This window comes from Diadema antillarum, unplaced genomic scaffold (assembly GCF_040938485.1).
Source record: "Diadema antillarum isolate AM-2024a unplaced genomic scaffold, OU_Dant_1.0 seq00000900_RagTag, whole genome shotgun sequence".
Taxonomy (NCBI): Eukaryota; Metazoa; Echinodermata; class Echinoidea; order Diadematoida; family Diadematidae; genus Diadema; species Diadema antillarum.
Window position 1 is genome coordinate 508,307 of NW_027271760.1, and position 24,860 is coordinate 533,166.

General features: G+C 41.0%; 2 protein-coding genes across 2 annotated transcripts in view; one reads left to right on the forward strand and one right to left on the reverse strand.

The window, feature by feature from the left end:
* The window catches only part of LOC139741064 (uncharacterized), a 36,110-nt gene extending 23,799 nt beyond the window's left edge, over positions 1 to 12,311 (forward strand). Inside the window, exons 20-33 of the mRNA XM_071651651.1 lie at positions 257 to 560; positions 1,267 to 1,331; positions 1,718 to 1,878; positions 2,814 to 2,924; positions 3,718 to 3,859; positions 4,505 to 4,765; positions 5,145 to 5,433; positions 5,923 to 6,173; positions 6,634 to 6,924; positions 7,452 to 7,621; positions 8,483 to 8,664; positions 9,116 to 9,214; positions 10,675 to 11,049; positions 12,058 to 12,311. Coding sequence (XP_071507752.1) covers positions 257 to 560; positions 1,267 to 1,331; positions 1,718 to 1,878; positions 2,814 to 2,924; positions 3,718 to 3,859; positions 4,505 to 4,765; positions 5,145 to 5,433; positions 5,923 to 6,173; positions 6,634 to 6,924; positions 7,452 to 7,621; positions 8,483 to 8,664; positions 9,116 to 9,214; positions 10,675 to 11,049; positions 12,058 to 12,311 — 2,955 coding nt within the window. The remainder of the gene's footprint in view (positions 1 to 256; positions 561 to 1,266; positions 1,332 to 1,717; positions 1,879 to 2,813; positions 2,925 to 3,717; positions 3,860 to 4,504; positions 4,766 to 5,144; positions 5,434 to 5,922; positions 6,174 to 6,633; positions 6,925 to 7,451; positions 7,622 to 8,482; positions 8,665 to 9,115; positions 9,215 to 10,674; positions 11,050 to 12,057) is intronic.
* Positions 12,312 to 14,606: 2,295 nt separating this feature from the next.
* On the reverse strand, positions 14,607 to 17,510 carry LOC139741051 (uncharacterized). Its single transcript, XM_071651639.1, has 2 exons — positions 17,083 to 17,510; positions 14,607 to 15,117 (listed from the first exon to the last, which is right to left on the reverse strand). Exons 1-2 carry the CDS (start codon positions 17,508 to 17,510, stop codon positions 14,607 to 14,609), a joined length of 939 nt encoding a protein of 312 aa, XP_071507740.1.
* Between the last annotated feature and the right edge of the window lie 7,350 nt (positions 17,511 to 24,860).

The following is a 24,860-nucleotide window of genomic DNA, read 5'->3' on the forward strand; positions in this document are numbered from 1 at the left end:
TTACTTATCCCAATCACTATAAATTCTGAAACTCTGTACTCAGTTTGACTAATTTATAGTTGTTCAGATGTAAAAGTCTGAAAATCATCCGGAGGTCCCCTTTAACCGAAATAATGAACACTCTCAGGATATTCGTTCTTGGTTTCGTGTTTTGTTTCGTTGTTGTTGTTTTTTTAAGAATTATTATTGACGGAGTGGTTTAAAAATGTACCCTTTTCTCTTTTTTGATGTTATTTTGATGCCCATGTCATGTCAGAGGACGTCACCAGAACTCAGCTATGGGCGCACTGTGCCTAACGTGGTCCAGCGAATCTGGGTCCTGAAGCGATTGGAAGACCTGATCCGGCAGTACGGCAAGAGCACGGACCACAGCCAGCGCAGCGCCATTGCCGACCGCATTATAACGCTGGCCCGACAGCACAATCTTGTCACGCCGCTCACCCCAATGACGCTGTCGGACCCGCGGACCGGGGAACCTCTTGACGGCACGAGTGGCCGGTTTCCGCTTCCGGGTTACAGCATGGCGAACAGCCCCCGTGATCTCCTGAAGGACGCTATCAGTAAGAATGACCCATGATTCTTTGCCAGAAATCACGTAATATTCTGCATGTTCTAGTGACAAATTGGTAAAGGATCTTTTTCCAGCATTTAACAGTATATACCATGAAGGAAATTTAATTTGTCACTGCTTGCACAAAATTTATTCTAATTGGCAAAGTAAATCAATATGCCGAAATGCGTTTTGTGTAAGTCGTAAGAGGACGTTTCAGGGTGAAATGAATGGCTTGCTTTTCAAGTGCATACAACGTAACATTGTCTTGTTGAAAGGCATTTGGTTACACCAATGAGTGAAGAAGTATTGGTTTTAACGTTGCTGGTTTACACCGCTTCATTAACCTCCTTATTTGGGAATAGCCTGTTCGGGGTACTGCAGTCATTGTTCTGCTTAAGAAATCACCTTGCAATAAATTTGACTTCCGAGAAAGCAACAACAGAATTGGCGACAGCTAGGTTTATTGGTAATTTTCAAGTCTGTAGCAATTTATTGTACATTACAGTGTATGACTCCTCTTTGAAATATGGGGGGGGGGGCATGGGCAAAGGAGCACGTAACTTTCTATTGAGAATACTCGTACTCATTGTGTAGATTATCATCGCTTCTTGTAGCTTCCTGGCTGATTACTGTCTAACCTTTTCTCGACAACCTATACACAATCATCAAACTCAATCAATTTCAAACATATCTTGTTTACAATCATCACCTAGATTCTAATGGGCCAACCCAACCTCCTGTGAAGATCCAAGACGCACCTCTCGCCATGGAAAATGATGTAAGTGCATGTGGGATACTCTTAAGAAGCATATGCTTATGCTTTGAAATCAAATTTTGACGAAAATTGTTTCCCAGCTAAGAACTACCTTTTAACGAGGTAAAACACACACAAATCAGAGATATTTTAGTGAGAGTTGAAGGGTTGAGGTTTTGAGTCTGCGACGCGAACGCTGAGGCGACGCTATTTAGGCAAAAAAATAAAATAAAAAGTGGTGATCTGCACATGCGCAAGACAGTTGTTTCCATTGTCCAACCCGGGAGGCTGCGAGGCAGACGACCAATGTATAGACGACCAATGTATTTTTGGAGTAAGTGATACAGTGGTGCCAGGGATAACATTATTAATCATGTCATGTCGTGCTTCCCGGCTTCATGCCGTTGTAGGTCAACGTGAACATGGTTCGATTCGACGTCACGTCCGTGATCGTACTGCGCTACGCCGTGACCACCATCCAGGTCGAAATGCAGAACGAGGGTTCAAGCCCGGGCCAGGCCGTCTTCAAGCAAAAGATTCCCGAGGACGCCTTCATCTCCAATCTGACCATGTAAGTCGCAAAACAACTACACAAATCATTACCGATTGTCTCTACAAAATAGGATTTTGTAGCGACTCTTTTCGAATCACACACTTCATGACATTGTTATCGATGCTCAGGAAAATAAATTTGTGACTGCATGATTTCTGTCATGTCTGTATGGATTATTTTTCACTAGAGCCACAGAATAAAAAAAGAATGACAGCGTATAAACACGAGTCTTTTACGTATACATATTAAAACAAGTTGGGTCGTGTTGCATAAAAACTTCACTTGCGTTTAGATATGAATTAAAATGACGCATAAAGTGGTGTTTGATTTGTTTGTTCTTTTTTCATTATTATTTGATATCTTTGACTTATGCTTAGTCTAAAATTTAATGAAACAGGACCCTGCTCGACGTAGAGTTCTTTCAGATGGTGTCAAAGTAAATTCGGTGTCATGTCTCGGTCCTTTCTTTCATCAAAGTTTTTCTTTTGTGATGTATGTTCTTATCGTATTCTCTGTCACCGAAAACACGGGAGATAGTGAATAAGTTGACATGTCCATCTCACAAAGATATGAGAGAAACTGTCACACAAGACACATTGTATGGTATATGAACAAGTGCCTAGGATACACTATCGATACATCGATATTAATCAACACTGTGCCAGATACCGTATCAGAGTTAGTTCGTCTTTGCTTTTCTTAACATTTCTTGTAATGACATTATATACTCTTTCAAATTCTGACAAATTTGTCAGTTGTCTATTTTTTCGTCCCCATATAGGACCCTGACAATACATTAAATCTTGGACTTATCCTTACCTTACCATTGCAGTTACTGTAAAATCATTTTTTTTTAAATCTTGAAGACAACAATTATTCAGCCTTGAATGATGAGTATGTCATTAATTTTCTGTCTCTGAAGTTTTTTGTGGGTCTTTTTTTTTACCTCGTAGAATTGTAAATGGACGTGAGTACAGCAGCGAAGTAACGAACCCGCAGGACACGGCAGGGCTGGGTTTGGGGAACCTCGAAATCGGAAGAAGCGGAGGCATTCTCTCGCCACTGTAAGTTTTGTGTCACAGTACACAAGATATATCAGCCACATGATTTCGGAACGATAAAGCGATGGACTCCGTACGATATTGCGCCTTGGAAATGGATACCCATTTTGCATTTGATAGCTCTTTCTGTATCAAGTTACGCCTATAACTTGTATGTGTATGATGAGATTTGAAATCTCGTCCGAATCCCTTAACATGAGTCCCCATTGGACATTCTTGCGTTTCAATCCTTTCTGCAAAACTCTGAAGGGACTTTCATCCAATGAGCATGTTCATAAGTTTCACGGTACGATATTCCGCAAGCACGATATAGGATGACTGTTCTCCAATGACGTCATGTATAGTCTAAGATTTATTTTGTGCCTCAATGCGAATTAACTTACGGCAGAGATTATGCAAAACAGAAGAATCATGGTATCGTTATGTAAGGAGGAATACTTAGAATACAGAATTGTTAGTGTTTAGTGCTTTGACCTATGTTCTGATTCTGTCTCAATTTTTGCCAGCGATTTACTACTAATTCTTTACCTTCCGACTTTAATGGTTGATGAAATATAAAATCTGTAGACTCCTCAAGGCTGCTTCCACTACTGTTACTAATATGAATATAATTTTGCTGTGTTTTATCAATGATTGCCAATAAATCACTTTTGGTTTTAGTGAAGAAAGAGATAACAAATAGATAAGTAATGTAACAGGAGCACGCTCCATGCTCTTGTCCAGAAAACAGTATTATTTCATAATTGTTTTTGTTGTTTTGATTTCTGTTTTGGTTCTTTTTTGTGTGTATACCAAGGGGAGATCTTGAGAACAACCTTTTGGTGTTATCAGTACCTGTGGAGCCGATGGAGAGGGCGTACTTCAGGTTAACTTACGAATTGCTGCTTCCGAGGCGATTGGGGCTCTACGAGCAGAAGATCGGCGTCTTCCCTGAACAGGTATCAAAATACTATCCTCAAGAGGTGTCATTTCGTCATGATATATGTATTTTTACCTTATGCGCCTCTTAACATACAAATGTTTGCGATTTATCAGTTTATGATAATATTCGTACTTGACATGGCACATTTTTGAGGACCAACAACATCGAAGACTGAAGACAATCGGGTAACGTATTGAACCTTTGCCTACACTTGGCAGCTGAACCGGCTGAAACTTTCGTATGACATAGTCCATTTATACATATTTTGTCTGCTTTGATCTGACTGGATTGTTAGGAACGTTGCAATGCTTCGTTTTCATGAAGTGGTTTTAAATTCGATTCGTTCTCTCTTGATATTCATTTTCAGCTACACATACATTTCCTAGGCAACTTTAATGGAGTCAGAGTATTATTACTGCACGTTGTCATGCACTTTCATGTTGTCAGAATTTGTTCTCTTTAAGAATCTAAAGTCATTTTCATTCGTGATATCCCCTAGACAAGACTACAAACTAATCTGATAGCTTTATATTCACCATAAACATACAAGAAATTGCTGAACAGATTTTGGAGAGAAGTCATATACGATGTAACAAGATACTTTGTCAGAGTTCGACATCATCGTGTTTATTATGTAAGTTTCTATGGCTGTGTTGATCAGGTTGTCGAAGTAATGAATCTGCGTACGATCGTGATCGAGCCGCAGGGCATCGCCCACCTCGAACCTTTCTTGCTCGACCAGTCCGACCCGACGAGTCCCATCCGACTCGATCGCAACATTCTGCGACGCAATACCGGCCGATGGGAGGTAGGGTATTCCCCTCGGAGTCGCGAGCAGATGGGCGTGTCCCCTACTGGCATCATGGCCGACTACGTAGTCCGCTACGACGTAGTGCATGGTAACAACGCTGGATATATTGAAGTGAGTCGGGATTCTTTTTTTAATACTTTAAATAGAAGCTCACTGGTGAGCCTCGGCAGCGTTTGCACTAGACTTAGAGGGTTACTTTATTATAGTTGCTCCAACGTCGTGGGACACCGTTCTTACTCCTGTAGTGGACCAAGGGGACTTATGAAATAATCATACGCAGTACGGTGGTCTTAATAACAGAAAATGGATAGAGAGGGGTGAAAACGTATAAAACTGACAAGGCGCAAGCAAATGATTTTTGATGAGCATGAAAGTAAGATAATTTTTTGATACTTTTGATTGACAGCCCTGAGTTTTTTCAACTGTTGATGATAATGCAAGTGTAATGATATTCGTTTACTTCCCACAAACATTGAAATATCACATACAGGTGCTGAACGACCACTTCGTCCAGTTCTTCTCCCCGTCCGGCCTCTCCGTTCTCCGCAAGAACATCGTCTTCGTCATCGACCTCAGCGGCTCGATGGCCGGCACGAAGCTGGCCCAGGTGAAGGACGCCCTCTCGACGATCTTGGACGACATGTCGGAGACGGACAAGTTCAACATCCTGCCCTTCTCCGACGACGTCCACTACCTGGACAGCGAGGGCATGCTGTACTCGACCAGAGAGAATGTTCGCAGAGCAAAACGCTTCGTCCGTAACCTACAGGAGATGGACAGTGAGTCTGTTAACCACGTGATCGTTCGCTATTGGCTAAAAGAGACCTTATCAGTATTTCTGCTCTTTCGTAACAATATGTTGTTCCTTGTACTGCTTATAGAAGTGGCAGAAATCTTCATTGCATGTCCCCCAAACGAGAACCCTGATGTAATATTTCATCACAAGATATGAAGCATACTTGAACGGTGCCTCCTGTGTTGTTTATGGGTTGCTCAAAGCGTTCGTTTCATAATAGTAATGAAATGCCTTCTTGATGTTATCAAAGCTTGTGGTTACCAAAATTGATATATTACAAATTGCCTAAATCTGCTTCTTAGAAAGAAACCTCTTTCTATCATAGTCACCTTCCAATGCAACAACGTGTTGATGATTATGACGACAAAGATATTCTGAAATGTAGATGAAGAGACATGACATGATATCATAGGAATATGTAGTATTGATACAGTTTTCGGGTTGTCACTTGTGTACTCCATCCATCCACCAGACACCAACCTCCACAAGGCCATCATCTCGGGAGTGAGAATGCTGCGAGCCGAGAGCGAGACGCACGCCCCCGACGAGGAGATTGTCTCCATGCTCATCGTCCTCACCGACGGCAACCCCAACCACGGGGAGACCGACAAGGCCATTATCGAGAGGAACGTCCACGAGGCCATCGGCGGCGACTTCTCTCTCTTCTGCCTCGGCTTCGGGGCCGACGTGGACTTCCCTTTCCTGACCCGTCTGGCGCTACAGGTTTGTGAAAGTCACAATTCTATGAGGTGACCCACTGTTGTTGTAAGGCAAGTCTGTAGTGCAGGAGGGACTGGTACTCCACGCCTTTACCGCACATCAAACATGTTCCTATTTCACAGAATGTGTAGTCGTTGAAGAGTCACACCGTCGACAAGATTTAATCATCGGTACTGTCCTATTGACACCTGATTGACACATTCTTGGCCATGTTTGTACGTTTTGTGCCGTTTTGACATTTTGTAATTTTGTTACCTTTTGTGTCATGTTTGATGTATGTTTTACGAGAGCTGGCGCATGATTGTTCTTCCAATATAAGAATGAAAAGTATGCAAAGTCAACTTTGGTGGATTCGCATCGCTCGGATTCTACTCATATACGGCGATACGATAATCGAATATGTACTAATTCCCTGCGAAATAAAATATTATAACCGTGATCCGTAATGTTTTTTTTTCTATAGAACCATGGAGTCGCTCGTCGCATTCCAGAGCGTGCGGACGCGAGAGAGCTACTTGAAAACTTTTACCTCGAGGTGGCCACGCCCCTTCTGCATGACGTGGAATTTCGGTATTCGCGCGGCGTCATGCCTAATACTCTCAGTGAGCGCGCATTTCCAAACTACTTCAACGGCTCCGAGTTGCTCGTAGTGGGACGACTGAACCCTGACCTCCCGTACAACACCCTCAACTCCTACGTGTACGCGCGGACGGCTTCCGATGACGTTACCTTAAGAAGTCGGGGTAATATACATGTAAGTTTAGGAGACTTAAATTTGTGCATTTCGAAGACTCTCAGACCGTCTTGTTTAAGATAACTGCCAATTTCGATACTTTGCTAAAAGTTCTGTAATAGTTTAACAACAACATTATTATGTAGGCCCTACATTAATAAAAACCAGAATAACTTTAATTATAATTATGTCCTTAGAGCTCGTAAGAATTCGCGATGTCAAGACTTACATCTTAAAAAGCTTTTCCCTCTTACAACATGACTATGCATGAATATTATACTTATATTTTTACACCTGTCGCCAATATATTCAATTGATCTGGTTTTTTTTTCATATGTTAAAATCTTAGGTGTGAATTATGCTGAAAAGCAACTATTTTCTCTTGTTTGTAGGTCCAACACGCCAGTATGATTAAAAACCGACGACAAATATGACAAAGCAGTGACATAGTGTTGCTTATGTGCCTGAATCCTATTGCAAATTGTTCACAAATAAACAGTGAAGAGTAAAGTTGAAATGTAATTTACATTGCATGCTTCTTCTGCCAGATCCCATCGCGGTTTTTGCTGGACGACGACGTTCCTGATGACGTCATCAAGCGCATCTGGGCCTACCACATAATCCAGACTCTCCGCCGACAGAGGGCCCTCAGCGAAGACACGCCCGAGTACAGCATGGTCGGTGAAGGAGAGATCCGGGACAAATCGGTCCAGCACAGGTACGAGTGACGAGCGATCACGGATTGCCTCCCGATCATATCCGAATGTATCCGAACACTTCATTGTGTGCAGAACAGAAACCGCTAGGGTGCATTATGTTGTAAACTGATGTGAAGCAGCAATTTTTAGAAAGATATGAAATGCTTGATAATAGATGTGCATAACATACATCTCTGTAGTGCCTTTTTGATGTAATTGCCATACTGGTTTCAATCATATAAATGCTGTTGGATACACTAATTGGCCAAGGACTCCTCGGTCCACAATCGTTTTGCGCATTTTTACTGGGAATCTAAGGAGATGGTATCAGATATAATACTGCATTGTACCAGATTGTATTAGAATTAGAAATGACATCCTGGATGGATATATCTCCAGACACTAAAATGAGTCATTCGCAACTGTTTCCAATGCACATTGTATTGTTTAGCATATTATAACTATGAGAAATTGGATTGCGTCTTCTCTCAAAAAACACAAGAAACGTCACGCACTGACTGTATGACAAGCTCCCTTTTGATAAAGCCGTTTTTGAGGTTCTATGACAATTGCTCCTGCAACCATTGATCCCATGAAATATCTGCACGCTAAGCCGAACATATACATGCTACCCACAAAATTATATAACCCTAACCCTAATCCTAATCCTCGCACTAAACTAAATGTAAAACCCTATTACAACTCTAACCCTAACCCTAAGTCCTTGGAAAAAAATAAGACCTGAGCAGTTGTCGCAGTAGCAAATGTAGTGTCACTACGATACTACCAAAAAGTGAACTTCGTTAAAAAAATCAAATGTATATGACTACTAAAATTGCTGAGAAAAAGATGAAAAAGATTCGCCAATTGTCAATTGATAGATTCTTCAACCCCTACACCGCGCTGGTCTTTCGGCGAAACGGAGGCCACTCCAGCGAAGTCAATCCCTTTGCTCTACGACTCATAAACTCTCCGCTTCCCCGCACCGCCCGACAGTCTCTAGCGAGAAACCTGACGGTCGTCTCACCGCCTCCTGCCCCGGTCCCCAGCCCACTACCTGCAGGTATGAGAGGCGCAGACTTTGTTCGCTTCGTTGGGTTTGATGCCCTAAATGTATTTTCTTAATATTGTTGAGGTGTTTGTCTATTTCACTTAGTTGGTCTGGCGTGATTTCGTGGAGGGACTGGCGCAAGCTCGTTTCAGAGGGCTTAGGTTTTCACAAAATAATCTGTTTTCTTTGATTTTACTGTACTTCATTGAATTTTGCAAGGAAATAAATTTACCTTCGCTTTCGTCATATAATTGTAATACCGTATTTAGTTTCTCCAAAGGTGAAAGACGATTTACAGACCCATCGTCACCCGTTAACACTTGTCGAAAACAATGAAAAGCATGAAAAGACTCGATTAATCTTAATTAACATCGTCAAAATTTAAACGATTGTTTTACTGTGACATGTCACAATCATAATCAGTGACGTCAATTACTCGTTATATCCATATTTCGTTATAAAGGATTCAACATCGCCGTGCCGCGAGTTGAGGTGACCGTTTGTCTCGACGAAGACCCGCAGATCGATGACGTCATCAGGCTCTTGGAAGACCGTCTGAAAGGTAGATGATACATTGTGATAGGGAGCTTTACATTTTTCGCGGACGTCCACGGAGAGAAGAAAAAACTGTTCTGCGCATGCGCAAAGTTGCTTATCAAAATCGATCTATTTATATCTCCCGTCGTCTGAGTTTTCACCACACGTTTTGGGCTATTTTCAGTCCGCTCAATTCACGACGTAGAGAGCTATTTGATGCACTAAACATAGTGGGGCATTGTTTTATCTTTTATAGGTTGCGTCCTCTTGTAATCTAAAGATACTTGCACCACGTCGCAGGGAGAGAGGAGAACGTTTAACGCAATCGTCGTCTCAAACTTCCACGTCGCAAATCTAAAGCTCCCATGTCACTGTGACTATTAAAGGGGGTATCTCACCGGACTTGAAACTAGTTCGCGACTAGTTCGCGACTCCAGATTTTGCTAGTTGCAGAGACGTCTCCTGAAAATTACAGAGTCTCCGAGGAGTCGCAAGAAATTTACACATGTTCGATTCTTCGCGAAGTCTCCGAGACGTCTCCATCAGTTGCAGAGACGTCGCGGAGACTAATTATATCTGCGACTTCTGAGACGTCTCCGCGATGTCTCCTCGATGTCTCAGAGACGTCTCAGAGACGTCGCCGAGACCTACTGGAGACCAGAAAAACTGGTGAGAGGTCGCAGAGACGTCTCCGCGACTCTATTTGACGCTGTTTGACCTACTTTAGAAACCACGTGACCATCTGCGTGCTGACATCCTGCCTAAATCAAGTCAGGTGATCCTGCAGCGGCTCCATCATATTTGAAATTTTTTGACACCTGTCATAACTCGTCTCAGAGAAGTCTCCTTGGTGAGACCGCAATCCATTTTTATGTTGAAAACGTCTCCGCTACTGCTGCGACTGATAAGTTGGAGACGTCGCGGAGACGTCTCCGTTGGTGAGATACTAGCTTAAGCGATAGCTCCATAGAGAGTGCTTGTGGAGATATGCATTGTTTATGTAGCATTCGACCTGTGTGTCCATGTGTTGACCTTTCCATGTGTTGACCATGCTAATGGATTATTGATCATACCGGTACTACGACAGTCAAGCACTCTTTATCCAACTCGTACAGTCGCATAGTGCATGCCACGACCACACCGTACGGCGCCGGTTAACCTCTCAGGAACTATTTCCGGTACAACCATATGAAATTGATTCCCAGTATCATAAGAATAACTCAAGGATACGACGACATTCAATAAACCTAATGATCTCTTATTGTTATCTTTACTGATGATAATGTAATTGCATATATTCTACTGGCAACACAAATGTTATCCATGACCATTGAAGTATAAAGCACAGAAAACGGTCTAAAAGTAAAGGGTAGAAAGTTATAAAGATAAGCTGTTATAAGATCCCTTGTCAGATTGTTCGTGTAGATATTCAGCTTGTCATTACTGCAGAAAAGTTAGAATCAGTGCCTAATTTCGTGATCACAGGCATATACGTGAACGGAAGAATAACGGGAGAGTCCGGTCAGTTCGGGCATGGACTCGACCGCACATTCATCGGCGAGATCGTAGTCCTGCTCAACCGACCTCAGCGCACCCAACACCGCCTCCAGTTCAACCCCATCGGCATCGACGTGGACTCCGTACGCCAGCTGCGTTGGGGGATACCGTCCACGTACAGCTTCGGAGCTAACAGGCTGGAGAACACTGGACGCTCGGTTGCGGTGACGCTGGCCGACGGGACGTCGTTCGAGGTGGTGAACGAAAGGCTGGCGGCGACTTCTGACGGAAGTCGACCTCACGCCTTCAAGTTCAATGTTCTCGATAACAGGGGCTTGTCTTCTGCCGTCGACGGAATCATTGGTAAAAACTTGTTCTTGCAATCATCAATGCTTCCATTATTTTAACGTTGCCTTGTTCTTAAACTTGATCTCGTTTTTCTTTTTGAAACTGAACATAATCCATGGATGCTACATCCTTCCATCAATAACAAAGTCGACTGCATGTGCCAACTAAGGAAACACGTGCAGTTCCAAAATGTTGTAATAGTAATTCATATTATTATTTCATGAAGAGAAGTGAAGTTCTAACACTGCTCACCTTCATTTTTGCTTATGCCATCAGGAAACCTTCGCTTTTTTGTTGAAACGGCCTTTATACCCTCTTAAGCTTGGCGCGGATCAACCGGAAGAGTTTAACTCCCATTTAAACATTTCAGCACGCTATAGGAAAGTTTAATGCCTTTGTAACACCTACGGACTGAAAACAAAAAATGAATAAATATGAAATCGGCACGTTTTTGCCACATTGTTATAAAATTGCAAATGCAAATTTTATGAGAATCGTAGAAACGCTGACCTGCACACCTGGATAAACACCCTTTAATACACATTTATTGACTACTGCCCATAAATATCTCTGTTTCATCATGTGGGATGTCTCTCCCCCCCCCCCCCAACTCCATAAATGGTGTTGTGACAAAACCCAAAAGTGTGTCGTGTGTAGATGATGAGCCACTGCAAATAATATGAGGGAGAACGTCTGATAAAGTTTCGACAAATAGATAATGATGATGACGATGATGACGACGACGACAGTGCTGCTGCTGATGATAATGATATGAATAATAATTATAAAAACAACAAAAATGATACTGATAACATTGAAATTAAAGTAGGGGTAAAAAAATTAACAATTCCGTCAGTTCATTATTGTCACAAGTAGTCAGTCAAAGCTCCTTGGTTTTGGGTGTACTTTACTGTTCAGTATGACTAAATCCAAATTCATTTCTTCAAATAAGTAATGAGTAAATTACAAATGAATCAGCTAATCAGGTTTAAACATTTTCTCCTCTTATTTGAATCGTTGAAGGTCGTTTCCAGCACACTAGCATCGTTCTTGAGCAGCCGAGTTCGCAGCTCTCGGCTACCGCTGGAAGTGGCGCCCAGGGCTGCAACCAGCCGGTAACCCGCAGTCAGGCGGTGACTGTCACGCTGACCTGGCGTCGTAACGGCTCCGCTGACGCCAACAATGTTTGCGACCAACTCGATGATGAACTCCTCAGCAACAATTTGAATCTACAGTACCACGACTTCAGAAGGTCAAGTCTTTTCACTACAGTCTGAAAGCAATCATTTTGACGAACATAAGCCAGCGGACAGAACAGAACAGAACAAAACATTACTACTGCTTTGCCGTGGTAACCATGACAGTTTCGTTGTTCATTATACGATTTCTGAAATGAAGAGAAACACTCTCCTGTACAGTGTGAAAGCAGAAAGTACGTTTTCTGCCTATATTTGTACACCAAAAGTAAGCACTTGCCATAGTGATAGGCTAAGCGTAGAAATGTTCCTGTAAAAAAATTGTAGTAAGTTGCTACAGTAGTAACACAAATGCAGTTTTGGTTGGCATTTTCTCAAGTGTTCAGTTGGCCGTTAACATGTTCAGTGTATGTACTGTATTTGCAATGTTGTATTCATATCGTGACAAAATATCGAACATTTTACATGAGGAAGATTCTTCTCGAGAATCATATCAATTGATATGCATCAAAAGTGCCGACACTGATAAGGAGGAGGGAAATGCATCACCTGTAGCAAATTAGAATGAAAGAGATAAAAATACTTTCAGAGTGAGCGTATCATTATAATCACATTAGGAGTCTAAGCCTAGCGGTGGAAGTAGAATCCTCACAACGCATCGCAGTGTTTGTGTCTAGGTCAGAATTACTCAGATGGAAAAGTGGGACAAATCTTTGAACTCTATCTATAAATGTTTTTTTTTCTTTGCTTAAAAAACAGCGATTGAATGAAAAAGAAAAGTAGAGCCGTTTTCTCAACTACAAATACGATACTTAGGTAAGAACCATATAGATCACCAACAGGGAGAACATCACAACCTATATATACGATAACTTATAGTAAGAATATGTATGCCTCCAGAAATTAGGGTAAATTGTTTGTTTATTTGTTTGTTGTTTTTGTTTAACATTTTTACATGTCTGTCTAGTTAGGGTTCATAATAGTTTTGTTTTACGTGAATGAGAAATGCATGTTGATATCATAAAATGTTTCAAACAGACTGAACAAATTTGCTTGTACAAATTATAGATTAACATTTCTTTGTGCAGCGCGTGAATTTTGCAATAGTTTTTGATGTCAGATAGTTTTATTCTTAAAGAGGCACATAGACATGATAGACTAAATTTAATGTTTATATAGAATATTCTATCACAAATCTTGTATCTGTCGTTTCACGTAATTAAGACATGAAGTCATGATATATTTTGATATCAGTCTGTGTTTGTAGCAATAAAGAGTCATGAGGTGGAAAGAAAGATGCCGAGACCATCTTTATATATATATATATATATATATATATATATATATATATATTCGTCTTACTTTACCTCTTACTGTGTAACTGCATGAAATGAGAATGGTCATGTGTTACTAGTAACTTAGTGAAAGCTTGGAAAATGAGTTCACTGATTGATGTGTTTTGATTAGTATTCACACCTACCCTTTTATTGTGGATACACAAAGTTGCATACACAATGCACATGCATACTCACATACATATTATGCAGTCATTCTCACAAACGCACACACGTCCACATTAATTCATACGTACGTACGCACTCAAGCACACAGATCCACATTCGCATACACATAGGGCCTCAAGCAAATACAATTGATTACCTTCATATCTTAGTAGTTGGTAACTATCAAGACAGGTGCAATCATGAATTCATAATATGATGATAGAATATTCATCAGAAAATAAGACCAAGGCTTTTATTTATCTCGTTGTGTTGAAATTTTATGCATTGATTGCATCGTTTATTTGGTTAAGAAATTAAAAAGAAATTTGAACGTGTGAATTGATGAAATTGCAGTGAATTACCCTGAACTAATATGAATCGAGTCAACTATGATTGAAGAGAACATCTTTTCTACTATCTTCAAATCATGCCTGCCCTAAGGTAAGAAGGCCTCAGTAGGATTAAGGTGAGCTCATTTCAAATACAATATTGTGCTGACTTACCTAATTTACCCACCAATTGCGTAACATACAGAGAGTGGTGAAATCACATGATATCCCCCTTTTAACGCTTTTCCTCGGAATTCATTCACCAGCATACCTCACCGACATTTTCCAGTTATGGGATTAGATTTTTGCGTACTGTAACGAGGAGTCACTAGATCAACATAAATCAAAAGGCGCTTTTTGAAGCGGAAAAATCTCGGTCTACTTTCAAAAATATAGGGGCAAGTGCGTGAAAACATGCCGAAGGAAATACTTAAAAGTGAATGAAAATCACTTTAACTCGAACTACTCTTGCACACGTGCAAACTTTTGTGCGATAAAGTGGAGTATGTCCAAAATAGTTTGGTAAGCGACTGACATATCTTCCCCTAAAAGATGTTGGCGGAACGACGAGAGGAACGGGAGCGACGAGTACGACGCGCCGGTCGTCTTGTGCGGGTCCTAGTTCGTCGGCGGGTCGTCGGGATGGGCACGGTGGTGGGTGCCATTGTGGTTGTTGTTGTTGGTGCCGTTGTGGTTGTTGTTGGTGCCGTTGTGGTTGAAGTTGAGACACTCTGGACGCGTGCGCTTCCCACATTACCATAGGCGTCCGCTTCTGATGCTTTGAAGCATTTCGTGCTGCGTTTGTTCACTCCCTGAGGTGTTCCCTTGTAGCAGCCGAGGATGTAAGGGAAATCGGCCGTGGTGTGGTACTGGTAGACACCGTCGCTGTTGTTGCGCCCGTGACACTCGTCGAGATCGCTCGAAGTCAGCAAGTTGCCGCTCTCGTCGACGGGTCCGTAGATGGCAAAACCGTCGAAGGCGACGCCGATCATCGGAGATGGAACGCCGGGAGTTACGGAGAACAAACAGCCAGATGGTTGGCGATGATAATGATACCTGAACACAACGAGAATTGTCTCTTCAGATAAGGATGTTTTCAGTATATCGTAAACTTTAACCCGTTCCCTATGGCATGTGTATTAAGTCTATAGGGCTCTTAGAATTCAGTATGGAACGGGTTAATCAGGTTTCAAGAGTCTTGTCTAGTAAACGCTGATTCTCCAATCTCCTCTGGCTTTTATCGTCTTTTTCTCATTTTCCTTTTTTCCAATTGTAGATTTTAACAGTCCCACCAGTATTTACCAAGTTGCAAATTTTGCTGTAATCATGTATGTCATATTGATAGCAGTGTGAGGCAAACATATAGTAAATCTAATACACAAAAAGCAAAAGCAAAGAAAAAGGGCAAAATACCACTTTACTTTGCTTTGTTTCAGAATATCTCAGTTATCTCAAAACCAATTTTCATCGAATATGCTTTCAATTCCTCTTGTGATTGTATGCTTTTGAAAATTTCAAACAAGTGGTTTCTTATTATCATACTAAAAGATAAAGTACACACGCAGCCAAAGAATTTCAACTGGAGTTGACCGTTACTAATGAGCGGACGCTTCAAGGCATTATTCGCTGACGGGTGCTATTCTTGGCCGGAAGGAAATGAAGATTAATTCAATCGGATAACCTGTGTCTCTCAAAGCTATTTGGTCTTTAAAACATATCTTTTTAACTACGTCAACTTCGCAGAATTTTATTGAACGAAGGTTACTTCATTCCTCTTTGACGGTTATCGACAAATTAACTTGTGTTGAACAATGATTTCATATGATCCGCAAAAATTATGGTTACTGAATTTTCAAAGAAAATCAATGCCTCTGATTGGCAAGGGCCGAGATAACTAAGACCGTGTCACATCTTTCCGGGCAAGCTACACGGGTTTGTTGCGAGGAGGGATTTTCTAGCACGAGAATGTTTGCGAGTTTCGCACTTGTTTCATACCTACTAGACGCGTGCTACTTACCTTCTACTTGCGTGTATTCCGTGTGACCTGCGTGAGAGCTTTGAAACCGATCCGTTTTCTGTTACCAGCGACTTACGGGTACTGAGAAGTACCTGCGTTGGGATTGCCTGCGAGGTGCTGCCGGTAAGGGTCTCCTACTGGTGTTCTGCATGTAGGCCTACTTCTGCGAGCGAACCCCCACGACTCACTCGGAACAAGTTTTGAGCATGCTCAAGGCCTTGTCATACCGTATCTGGGGAAGTTTTGCGGCTTGACTTGCGGGGAAACAAATTTGCTACCCGGAGCTCTCCGCAGTTGGTCCGCACCTGACAGTACCTAGCGCCTGTAGTTGCCCGGAGGTGCGTACGCAAGTCCGATTTAACCGCAGCCAAGTTTTGAGCATGATCAAAACTTTTTCCGGGTGAGTCGCGGGGATGCCCGGAGTGGTCCACGCAGAACGACAGTAGGAGGCCCTTAGCGGCAGCACCTCGAAGGCAACTCCCACACAGGTACTTCGCAGTCCCCGTATGCAGGCAAGATAATGACAATCTGTGGGACTTCTGCCATTCCTTCAGAGGAATTCTTTCACTGAGTTGTCAGCCCCGCACGCGACTGGTACAAAGGTCACACAGTATACCCGCAAGTAGAAACTAAGTAGAACGCGTCCAACAAGTTAGACACATGCACTGACTCGCCCAAATCCTTGCCCGCCCTCAGAAATTGTCCGCTATGCTGCAAAATCCCTACACGCAACAAGCCCGCCTAGCTTGCCCGGAAAGGTGTGACAGGGCCTGAACATGGTTGCGGGTGAAAAGATTTGCGTGCGACTACGGGTGAGATACGTGCCAGGTACTCTCACGTGCGGGTCATCTGCAGGGACCTCCGGGTAGTAAAAATTGTTCTTCGTAAGTCGGCCTTAAGAAGTCACTAATTGCACGCTGATTTTTCTTTTGTTAAGGACAAATCAGATTGGTTTGTAAAAATAAACAAACAAATACGAAAGAAACTAACCCACAAATCCTTACCGTCCATTCCCATCTGGATGGCCATCACAGCCATCGAATACCTCCGCGCCATCGCCTTCCACCGCGTTCTCCTGGTCGCTGTCCCACGGGTTGTAGATGACGATACCGTTGGTGGCGATGGCGATGGGACCCGGGGGTAGGCAGGTGCTATCCGACGCCACTTGTGGATTCTTCGCCACGTAGAAGTCGAAATCTTGCTCCTGAATAGCGTTCGGGTTTCCCCTGCCAGGAAAGTCGCCAGTGCCGTGATCGGGGATGTTGTTGGATTCAATAAGCCAATCATCACCGCTCGAGGAGACCCGCACCCAACCGACAAGCTGTGTGTTCTCCTCGGGTTCCCCCGAAGTAACGAATAAGGCTGCCTGCTCCTCGGTTAGGCCGTTCGACACGGCCAGATACAAGCTCAAAACCCGGATCGCTGCCCACATCATGGCTGCTAGCTAAAGACGAGTGATAGAATGCATAGAAAAGAGTCGTGGTGAGATCACGATGAAGTTCGAAATACTAACATGACCCGTCAGCCAGCCACAATAATAAAAGGTCTAAAATAACTTTAGACTTTGAACTATCTGTGCAATACGTTATAACCAATCCCAAACCAACATGACACATGTAGGTGTAAAACCCAGCAAACTATCGTTATTAAAATTAATGAATTTCTTGCAGGGGACTTGTTTTTATTGCTTGACAAACAATCATTTCCCTTAGTAAATTAGCATATTTTTCAAATAGCTTATGTGCTTATTTGCTTATTTGTCAAATAGTTGCAAAAACGTGCGTCAAATTGTAACTTGCATTGATATTTGATATTTAAGATCTAGCAGGTCATTTGATAATCACATTATTCTGGTAAAGACCATAGGTCACCATTACTCTTAAGGTTACAGAAATTGTGTGTCCATTCATAAAACAAAAGCCGGCGCTTTTGTTTTCTTGGTACTTAAACTTACCATCTTACCTCGCCAAATAAAAAAAAAAATGAAGTGAAATCTGAACAGATAGAAAACGGAAAAAAATCTCACCTCTCTGATTAGAATATCCTGCTGAATTAATGACGCTTTATAGACTTCTGTACTCTGGTGGAATGGAAGTATTTGCAATCTTATACGTGTGTTATGATCGGAATAATGATACGAGATATTGTGTAAACGAGAACGCGAACCTTAATATAACGATGCATAACATTCATCTCAAAGTGTGGACTACTCTGGAATCTGAAATCGATTAAATGTACACACGAAGAGGACGATTCTATACGATCAGTATTATGATTAATCAAGGCTAGGAAAATCGTCAGTCACGGAAGGAAATTTTTGGCCCAAATGTGGTTGACACGAAAAATAAAATGTTTGACTCCTTTTCGAATGGTGTAAAGTTTTACCATTTAATGACCAGGACAACAATAACTTCAACGTATATGTGGTTAACATGAAAGAGAGAAAAAAAAAATACAACAGTTACTCTGTAGAAACAGCTTGAACAGAGTAAATATTACCATGAATGAACGGAAACATAGCCCGAAACGGAAACACATCACACGCGCTCACAAAAAAAAAAACACAAACAAACAAACACCCCAACAAACCACTTTTGGGGGTTTAGGAACAGCCTTGAAACGAGACAGGAAGTAATGAGGTTGTTTTGTTTTGTTTTGTTTTATTCTATATTGTTTTGTTGTGTTTTTTGTTTTTGCTCTGTTTAGCTTGTTGGTATGGCCAGCAACTGTAGGGCAGGAAGTGAATCGGTAGTGGTCGTGATACTATGAGAGGAATTTCGAAAAATATAAAGAGCATTATTTATTTCTTTAAAAAAAAAATCAAGCAAAAGATATATATCGTACAATGCAGAAAGCAGCATCAGATAGCAAGAAACAAATATAAGGATTAACTAGAGATTGTAATTTGTCATTACTGACAAATTAAGGTGATCCGATTTTTTTTTCATCAATGATTCGAGACCTGATCGCAATAGGCATGACCATACAGGTTTCGTCTGTTGTTAAAAACGTTGGCCGTGTGATGTTTGAATTCTCGTTTAGAAAAGGGAGTCATATCTGCCATCTTTGGTACCAAATTCCGTATACACTAGATAACGAAGATACAACAACAAATACATACGACCTTTGACCCACCTTTACACTCCCAAGATGGCATCTGAGGAAAAAGTGGTTATTTTGTGAAATGATTCTTGCGACATCGTCTATACGTGTGCAAAATATGGGAAAGATAGGACAGGTATTCGCCAAGATACAAGATGAAACATTTATGACCTTTGACCCTAATTTACATACCCAAGATGTTGTCCGATCAAGTAGTTGTTATTTTATGAAATAATGTACGTGACATGAACTAAACATGTGCAGAATATGGGGGTGATAGGGCGTGTTTTTCTTGAGTTATTGCAAAGAAAGTTGCAGAAAGAAAGAAATATCTCAATACATAGAAGATAAGCTTTAATTTCAACCAAGTTTTTTATCGTGATCCCGACATCCTATGAAATAACAAAATGAAATAGCGCAAAGTCTCAGCTACAACATATTAAAATCTGGGAGAAATTTACCGAAGGGTATGTGAGCTAGTGCTCGATAAAGACAATCATGTCAATTTTCACATTTAAAAAAATTCCCTCCCATAGAGATAACACGTCATAACGAAGAAACAAAAAGAAGTACATATGACCTTTGACCTCAATTTGCACAGACAAGATGGCATCTGAGTAAAAAGTGGTTATTTTGTGAAATGATCCTTGTAACATGGTCTTTGCGTTTGCAAAATATGGGAAAGATAAGACATGTATTCACTAAGATATAGGATGAAACACTTATGACCTTTGACCCTAATTTACATACCCAAGATGGTGTCCGATCAAGTAGTTGTTATTTTATGAAATAATGTACGTGACATGAACTAAACATGTGCAAAATATAGAAGTGATAGGGCGTGTTTTTCTTGAGTTATTGCAAAGAAAGTTGCAGAAAGAAAGAAATATCTCAATACATCGAAGATAAGCCTGAATTTCAACCAAAATTTTTGACGTGATCCCGACATCGTATGAAAAAACGAAGGGCACACTTACGGTAGCGTAAAGTCTCAGCTACAACATATCGAAATCTGGGAGAAATTTACCGAAGGGTAAGTGAGCTAGTGCTCGATAAAGATAGTCATGTCAATTTTCATTTCCAGAAAAACTGCACTCCCATAGAGATAACACGTAAACTGGTCAAATTTAACAAGGTTACTTTCAATCCATTTTTACGAGGTGATACCGTTATTCAATCAAAATGTTGTAATTTTATGTTTGAAAGAACATTAAATAAGCTACAACATACTGAAATCTGGGTGAAAATTGACAAAGGACTAGTGAGATACGCTCAAATAAACTTAAAATTTGATGACGTCATTTTGAAAATTTACTTTTTTTACTTTATTAAGAAATTTGCTATCTTTTAATCATTTTGTCAGCATTGCCACCCCATGAAATGACATGTACAACTCATCAGGTTTTAAAATATGTAAAGAAAATGGGGGGTCACCGTCCATCCTGACGAGTAAAATCGAATTTAAAATTAGCAGTTTTTTGGCATAGTTGCACTGTATATCGCCATTGACGCGCGCGCAGAATTTCAACTTTGACGGGCCCGTATGACGTCATATTGGGTCGCATTGATTTGAAACTTGGTATAAATATTCCTTAACATTTCAGACATCCGATCAAAGTGAAAAAACTGGAAATTTCAATTGCACATGAGCTGTGCGTGCGTATATGCGCGCGCGCGTACGCGTCCGTCCGATTTTTTCAATTTTTCAAAAAATGCTCTAAATGGTCTGAAACGTGTGCAAAAAAATTTTGAGCTCGATTGGAGCATACAAATATTTCAACGCGCGCGTACGCGCACGTTTTAAGAGAAAATATGAATTTTGAGAACATGAGTAGAATGCGCATAATTTGAAATATATGTGACGTAAATTTCATTGAAAAATTTCATTCCATTAATGAGATATGATTGAGAATGTGTTTTCATATAATGACGTCATAGTGACGTCACGGTCGACTGATCACTATGATACATTAGATTTTTCGTCTTTGGGACATGATGCATACATGGTATAATTTTGAAATTGATAGGCAGCGGACTTTCTGAGCTAACCTCTGCACAACTTTTGCGGAGAAATAAAGAAATAAAGAAGAAGAAAGAATCCGTACAGATACAGAAGGTGATCCGAAGGATACTCGGATCACCTAAAAACAACAACAACAACAACAAACAAACAATTTCAGTGCACTCACCGTTGTGTCCGAAGTCAGAAATCCCAGATCGACAACACCGGTGATAATCTTGGCCCAAATGCTGGCAGTTGTAATTGGGTTAGAGTTAAATGCAGGAAAAGGAGGGCGATGTATAGAAAATGCGACCTTCACTATTAAAGCCTACTCCGGCTTGACGTATGGATAGAAAGCAATTCACTCTCTGGTATCATCTTTCAAACGCACTTAATAATAGGTTAATGAAAATCTGCATGGGTCCAGGATTTAACAGGTTAAGAAATAACAAAGGCAAAGCGTGGAAGGGGTGAAGGACTGTTATTCTATAGCCATCCTATCACCATGACCACCAGTCAACAGTGCTACATGAGTGTCCCTGTCCAGCTTACTAGTATTTTGATATGAAACTTTTGTTTACCAACAATACGTGTATCTGCAAATGTCAAATACTTTTGGATCAAGGATACTAAAGTACACAGTCCTTGAGAATTGCAATATTACCAGCAACAATTTTGTAAATATCAAAGCAAAACCGTGGGCATTGCGAAGTAAAATGCGAACGTTATGTCTATTGTATTTCTCATGATATGACTTGTAAAAAGTAGGCTTTCGTAACTTACTTTTGTTTTATATAGGTTGAGGTGACTTTCTCAGACAAAAAAAAAACACAAACAAACAAAGAAGAAGAAATCTGTCTCTTAAAGCATCTGTAAAGATGTGGATTTTCTTCATCTTTTTATCTGCCAGACGTTTTTAAGTCACTGCGCAGACACAATAATATTTCGATGTTATTATATTAACTGCTACCTGTCTGATTCTTTTGACCCATCTTCCCCTTAATTGTCCCTCTCCAAGTTTACACAAACACCTTGTTGCCATCACACAACTATATACTACAATAGCACCATTATTCATATACATTCCACGCAAAGTGTAATACCGTGTTCCAAACACTTTTTCCTCCTATTAGCACATGTACATTATTCCCTTTCCTCACCTCTATAGACTTCACCAACATTCCTCTACACTTTACACCAACACATTTCAAAATTTTCTGAGGCTCACACTCCCTTACAGGAACACATATAGACATCACTCGAGGGTATCTGCTTCCCTCTTCACTAATGTAACTTCGTGTTTTAACACTCGACTCTCAAACAAATATCGGTTGTTATTCATTACAGTTATGTGTTCGAGACTTCCACAGACGTTATAGAGTTAGGTATTTCTACTTTTTTTATAGCATATAAACTTATGACTGCACCTTAGGCCTATCGCAGTTTGCAGTGTCGTTTTTGTTCAATTGTATTCACCAGCATCGGATAAACATCTGGAAGAAACTGAAATGAGAATGCTGTGGTATATATTCTGGCGCACTTTTCATGAAGAAGTTGCAGTCAAGCAATAAAGCTCATGAGATCGACGGTACTGCTGACTGCCATAAAATATTATGTAAATCATTATCATTGTCTAGCTACCTGCATGTTTTGTTGGAAAGTGCTTTGACCCACAAAATGACAAGCATCAGATATCATTTGCCTTGGGTTGCCTGTTTGTTTATACTCGTTTGTATTTGTTCATAAACCTTTTTTGCGTTGGCAATGATTTTTCAAAAGCATATACACCAGATGCATAACCCTGGGTATGCTAGCTCCGAGGGCACGTACTCAATTCAAGGAGATGAAATCACGACTACAGGGAAATTGAAATCCTAAACTTAAGGGTCTCTTTAGCATAGTTAGGAAGAGGGGGAGAGAGAGAAAGAGAGAGAGGGCGGGAGAGAGCGAGAGGGAGAGAGGAGAGGGATGTAAAGGAGAGAGGGAAAAGGATAAAAAGGAGAGAGAGGGGAGAGAGCTAGAGAGAGAATAAGCGAGGAGAATAATGGAAGGATGAGAGAGAATGTTTGTGAGAGTGCAACTAACGGTGTCTTTTGTTGTGTGTCATCGAAGGAAATATAGAAGTATAGGAGGATATATAGATTATTTTTACTAGTAATCATAATAGTCATTGCGTAGTCACGGCTCGATGTGTACTTTCATTTATAAGCGGATCAGCGGTGGCCCGGGGCCACTAAGAGTTGATGTCGGGCCATCAACCTTCCAAGAAGGTCGTTAAAGGTTGACCTTTACATGGTGGCCCGATGGAGCAATGGAACCAACTATTTACTATTTGCAGATAAAAAAACAAAGCTTTAGAACTTCAAAATAATCTTGAAATGTGAGTTAGGATAGAATCAACCAACGTGGGAATGTTAATCAGATTAATCAATGTTGAGTATTGTTAAATACACACCGTGTGAACAATAGTTTTATCAAAATCCTTTCTAGAATAAACCACCTGCATTTTTGGTTTGTTGAGAAAATAACTGATATTTTTTTTTGGAGGCTTCATTGCAAAGTTTTCATAATCAAATATGGTAGGATGTTTCATTTTGCTTCGGCCGCTACATTTCTTTTTCAGGCCGTCAAAATTTCAAAGTTAAAGATTTTAGTCAATAGTAACTCCAAGGTCAGGCAACCCTAACCTGAACAGACCACCAGAGAAAAGTGTGTTAGTGTGAGTGTGTTGAGTGTGTGAGTGTGTGAATGTATGAGTGTGTGAGCATGTGAGTGTGTGTGTGTGTGTGTGGGTGAGTGTGTGTGTGTGTGAGTGTGTTGAGTGTGTGTGTGTGCGTGTGTGTGTGTGTGTGTGTGAGTGTGTGCGTGTGTGCGTGTGCGTGTGTGTGTGCGTGAGTGTGTGTGTGCGTGTGTGTGTGTGTTGTGTGAGTGTGTGTGTGCGTGTGTGCGTGTGTGTGAGTGTGTGTGTGTGTGTGTGCGTGTGTGTGTGTGTGTATGGGGGGGGGGGGGCTTGACATAAGAGCTTGGGAAGTCCCGTGAAGTAAGCGTTTCTTGATTGCTCAGAGGTAAATTTCATAGCAAAAGTGAATTAAAAGGAACGACATTTAAGTTGTCTCTTAGCCATAATTATGTTTATCTAATGGAAAAAGGGAATGAAAATATATGGCATGAAAATGAAATTACATGAATTGAATGAATTTCGTTTATAGAAACGACCACGTTATGAACCCAACAGAGCTTGCTAGAAAGATAAAGCTTGCCGAAACTCTGAATCTTTTGAGCAGTGCATTCAGTATATGTATTTGCAGCTGATCCTGTAAATATGTAGCCTCCACTCGAGACTCTCCTCTGAAAACAAGAATCAGTCTTACAATACTCTCTTTGCATCATGGGTAATCGATGTACTTCCGGTTAATACTTGGACATTGTGTATAGACATGATAAAAGTGGGTTGACGTCTTGCAACTCGCAGGAGGGTCAGAGGGTCACGCGTTTCAACCCCGAGAGTTGTTGTTTGACTGGATTAATAACTGAAGGGGGAAACAGGGCTGAGATCCTTAAGCGTATCAGGCCATGGCTGTAAGATCCACTTCATTTTGTTCAAGTTTCCTTCTCAATGGATCGTTCTTCAGGGATACGACGGCGTCAAATTACTATAGCTGATGTCACAACACATAT

Bases quoted from the DNA above. Each gene is read 5' to 3' on its own strand.
- LOC139741051 (XM_071651639.1), bottom strand. From the start codon at position 17,510: ATGTGGGCAGCGATCCGGGTTTTGAGCTTGTATCTGGCCGTGTCGAAC. The intron at 15,118-17,082 runs GTAAGGATTTGT...CGTTGTGTTCAG, and splicing joins CATCCAGATGGGAATGGACG to GTATCATTATCATCGCCAAC.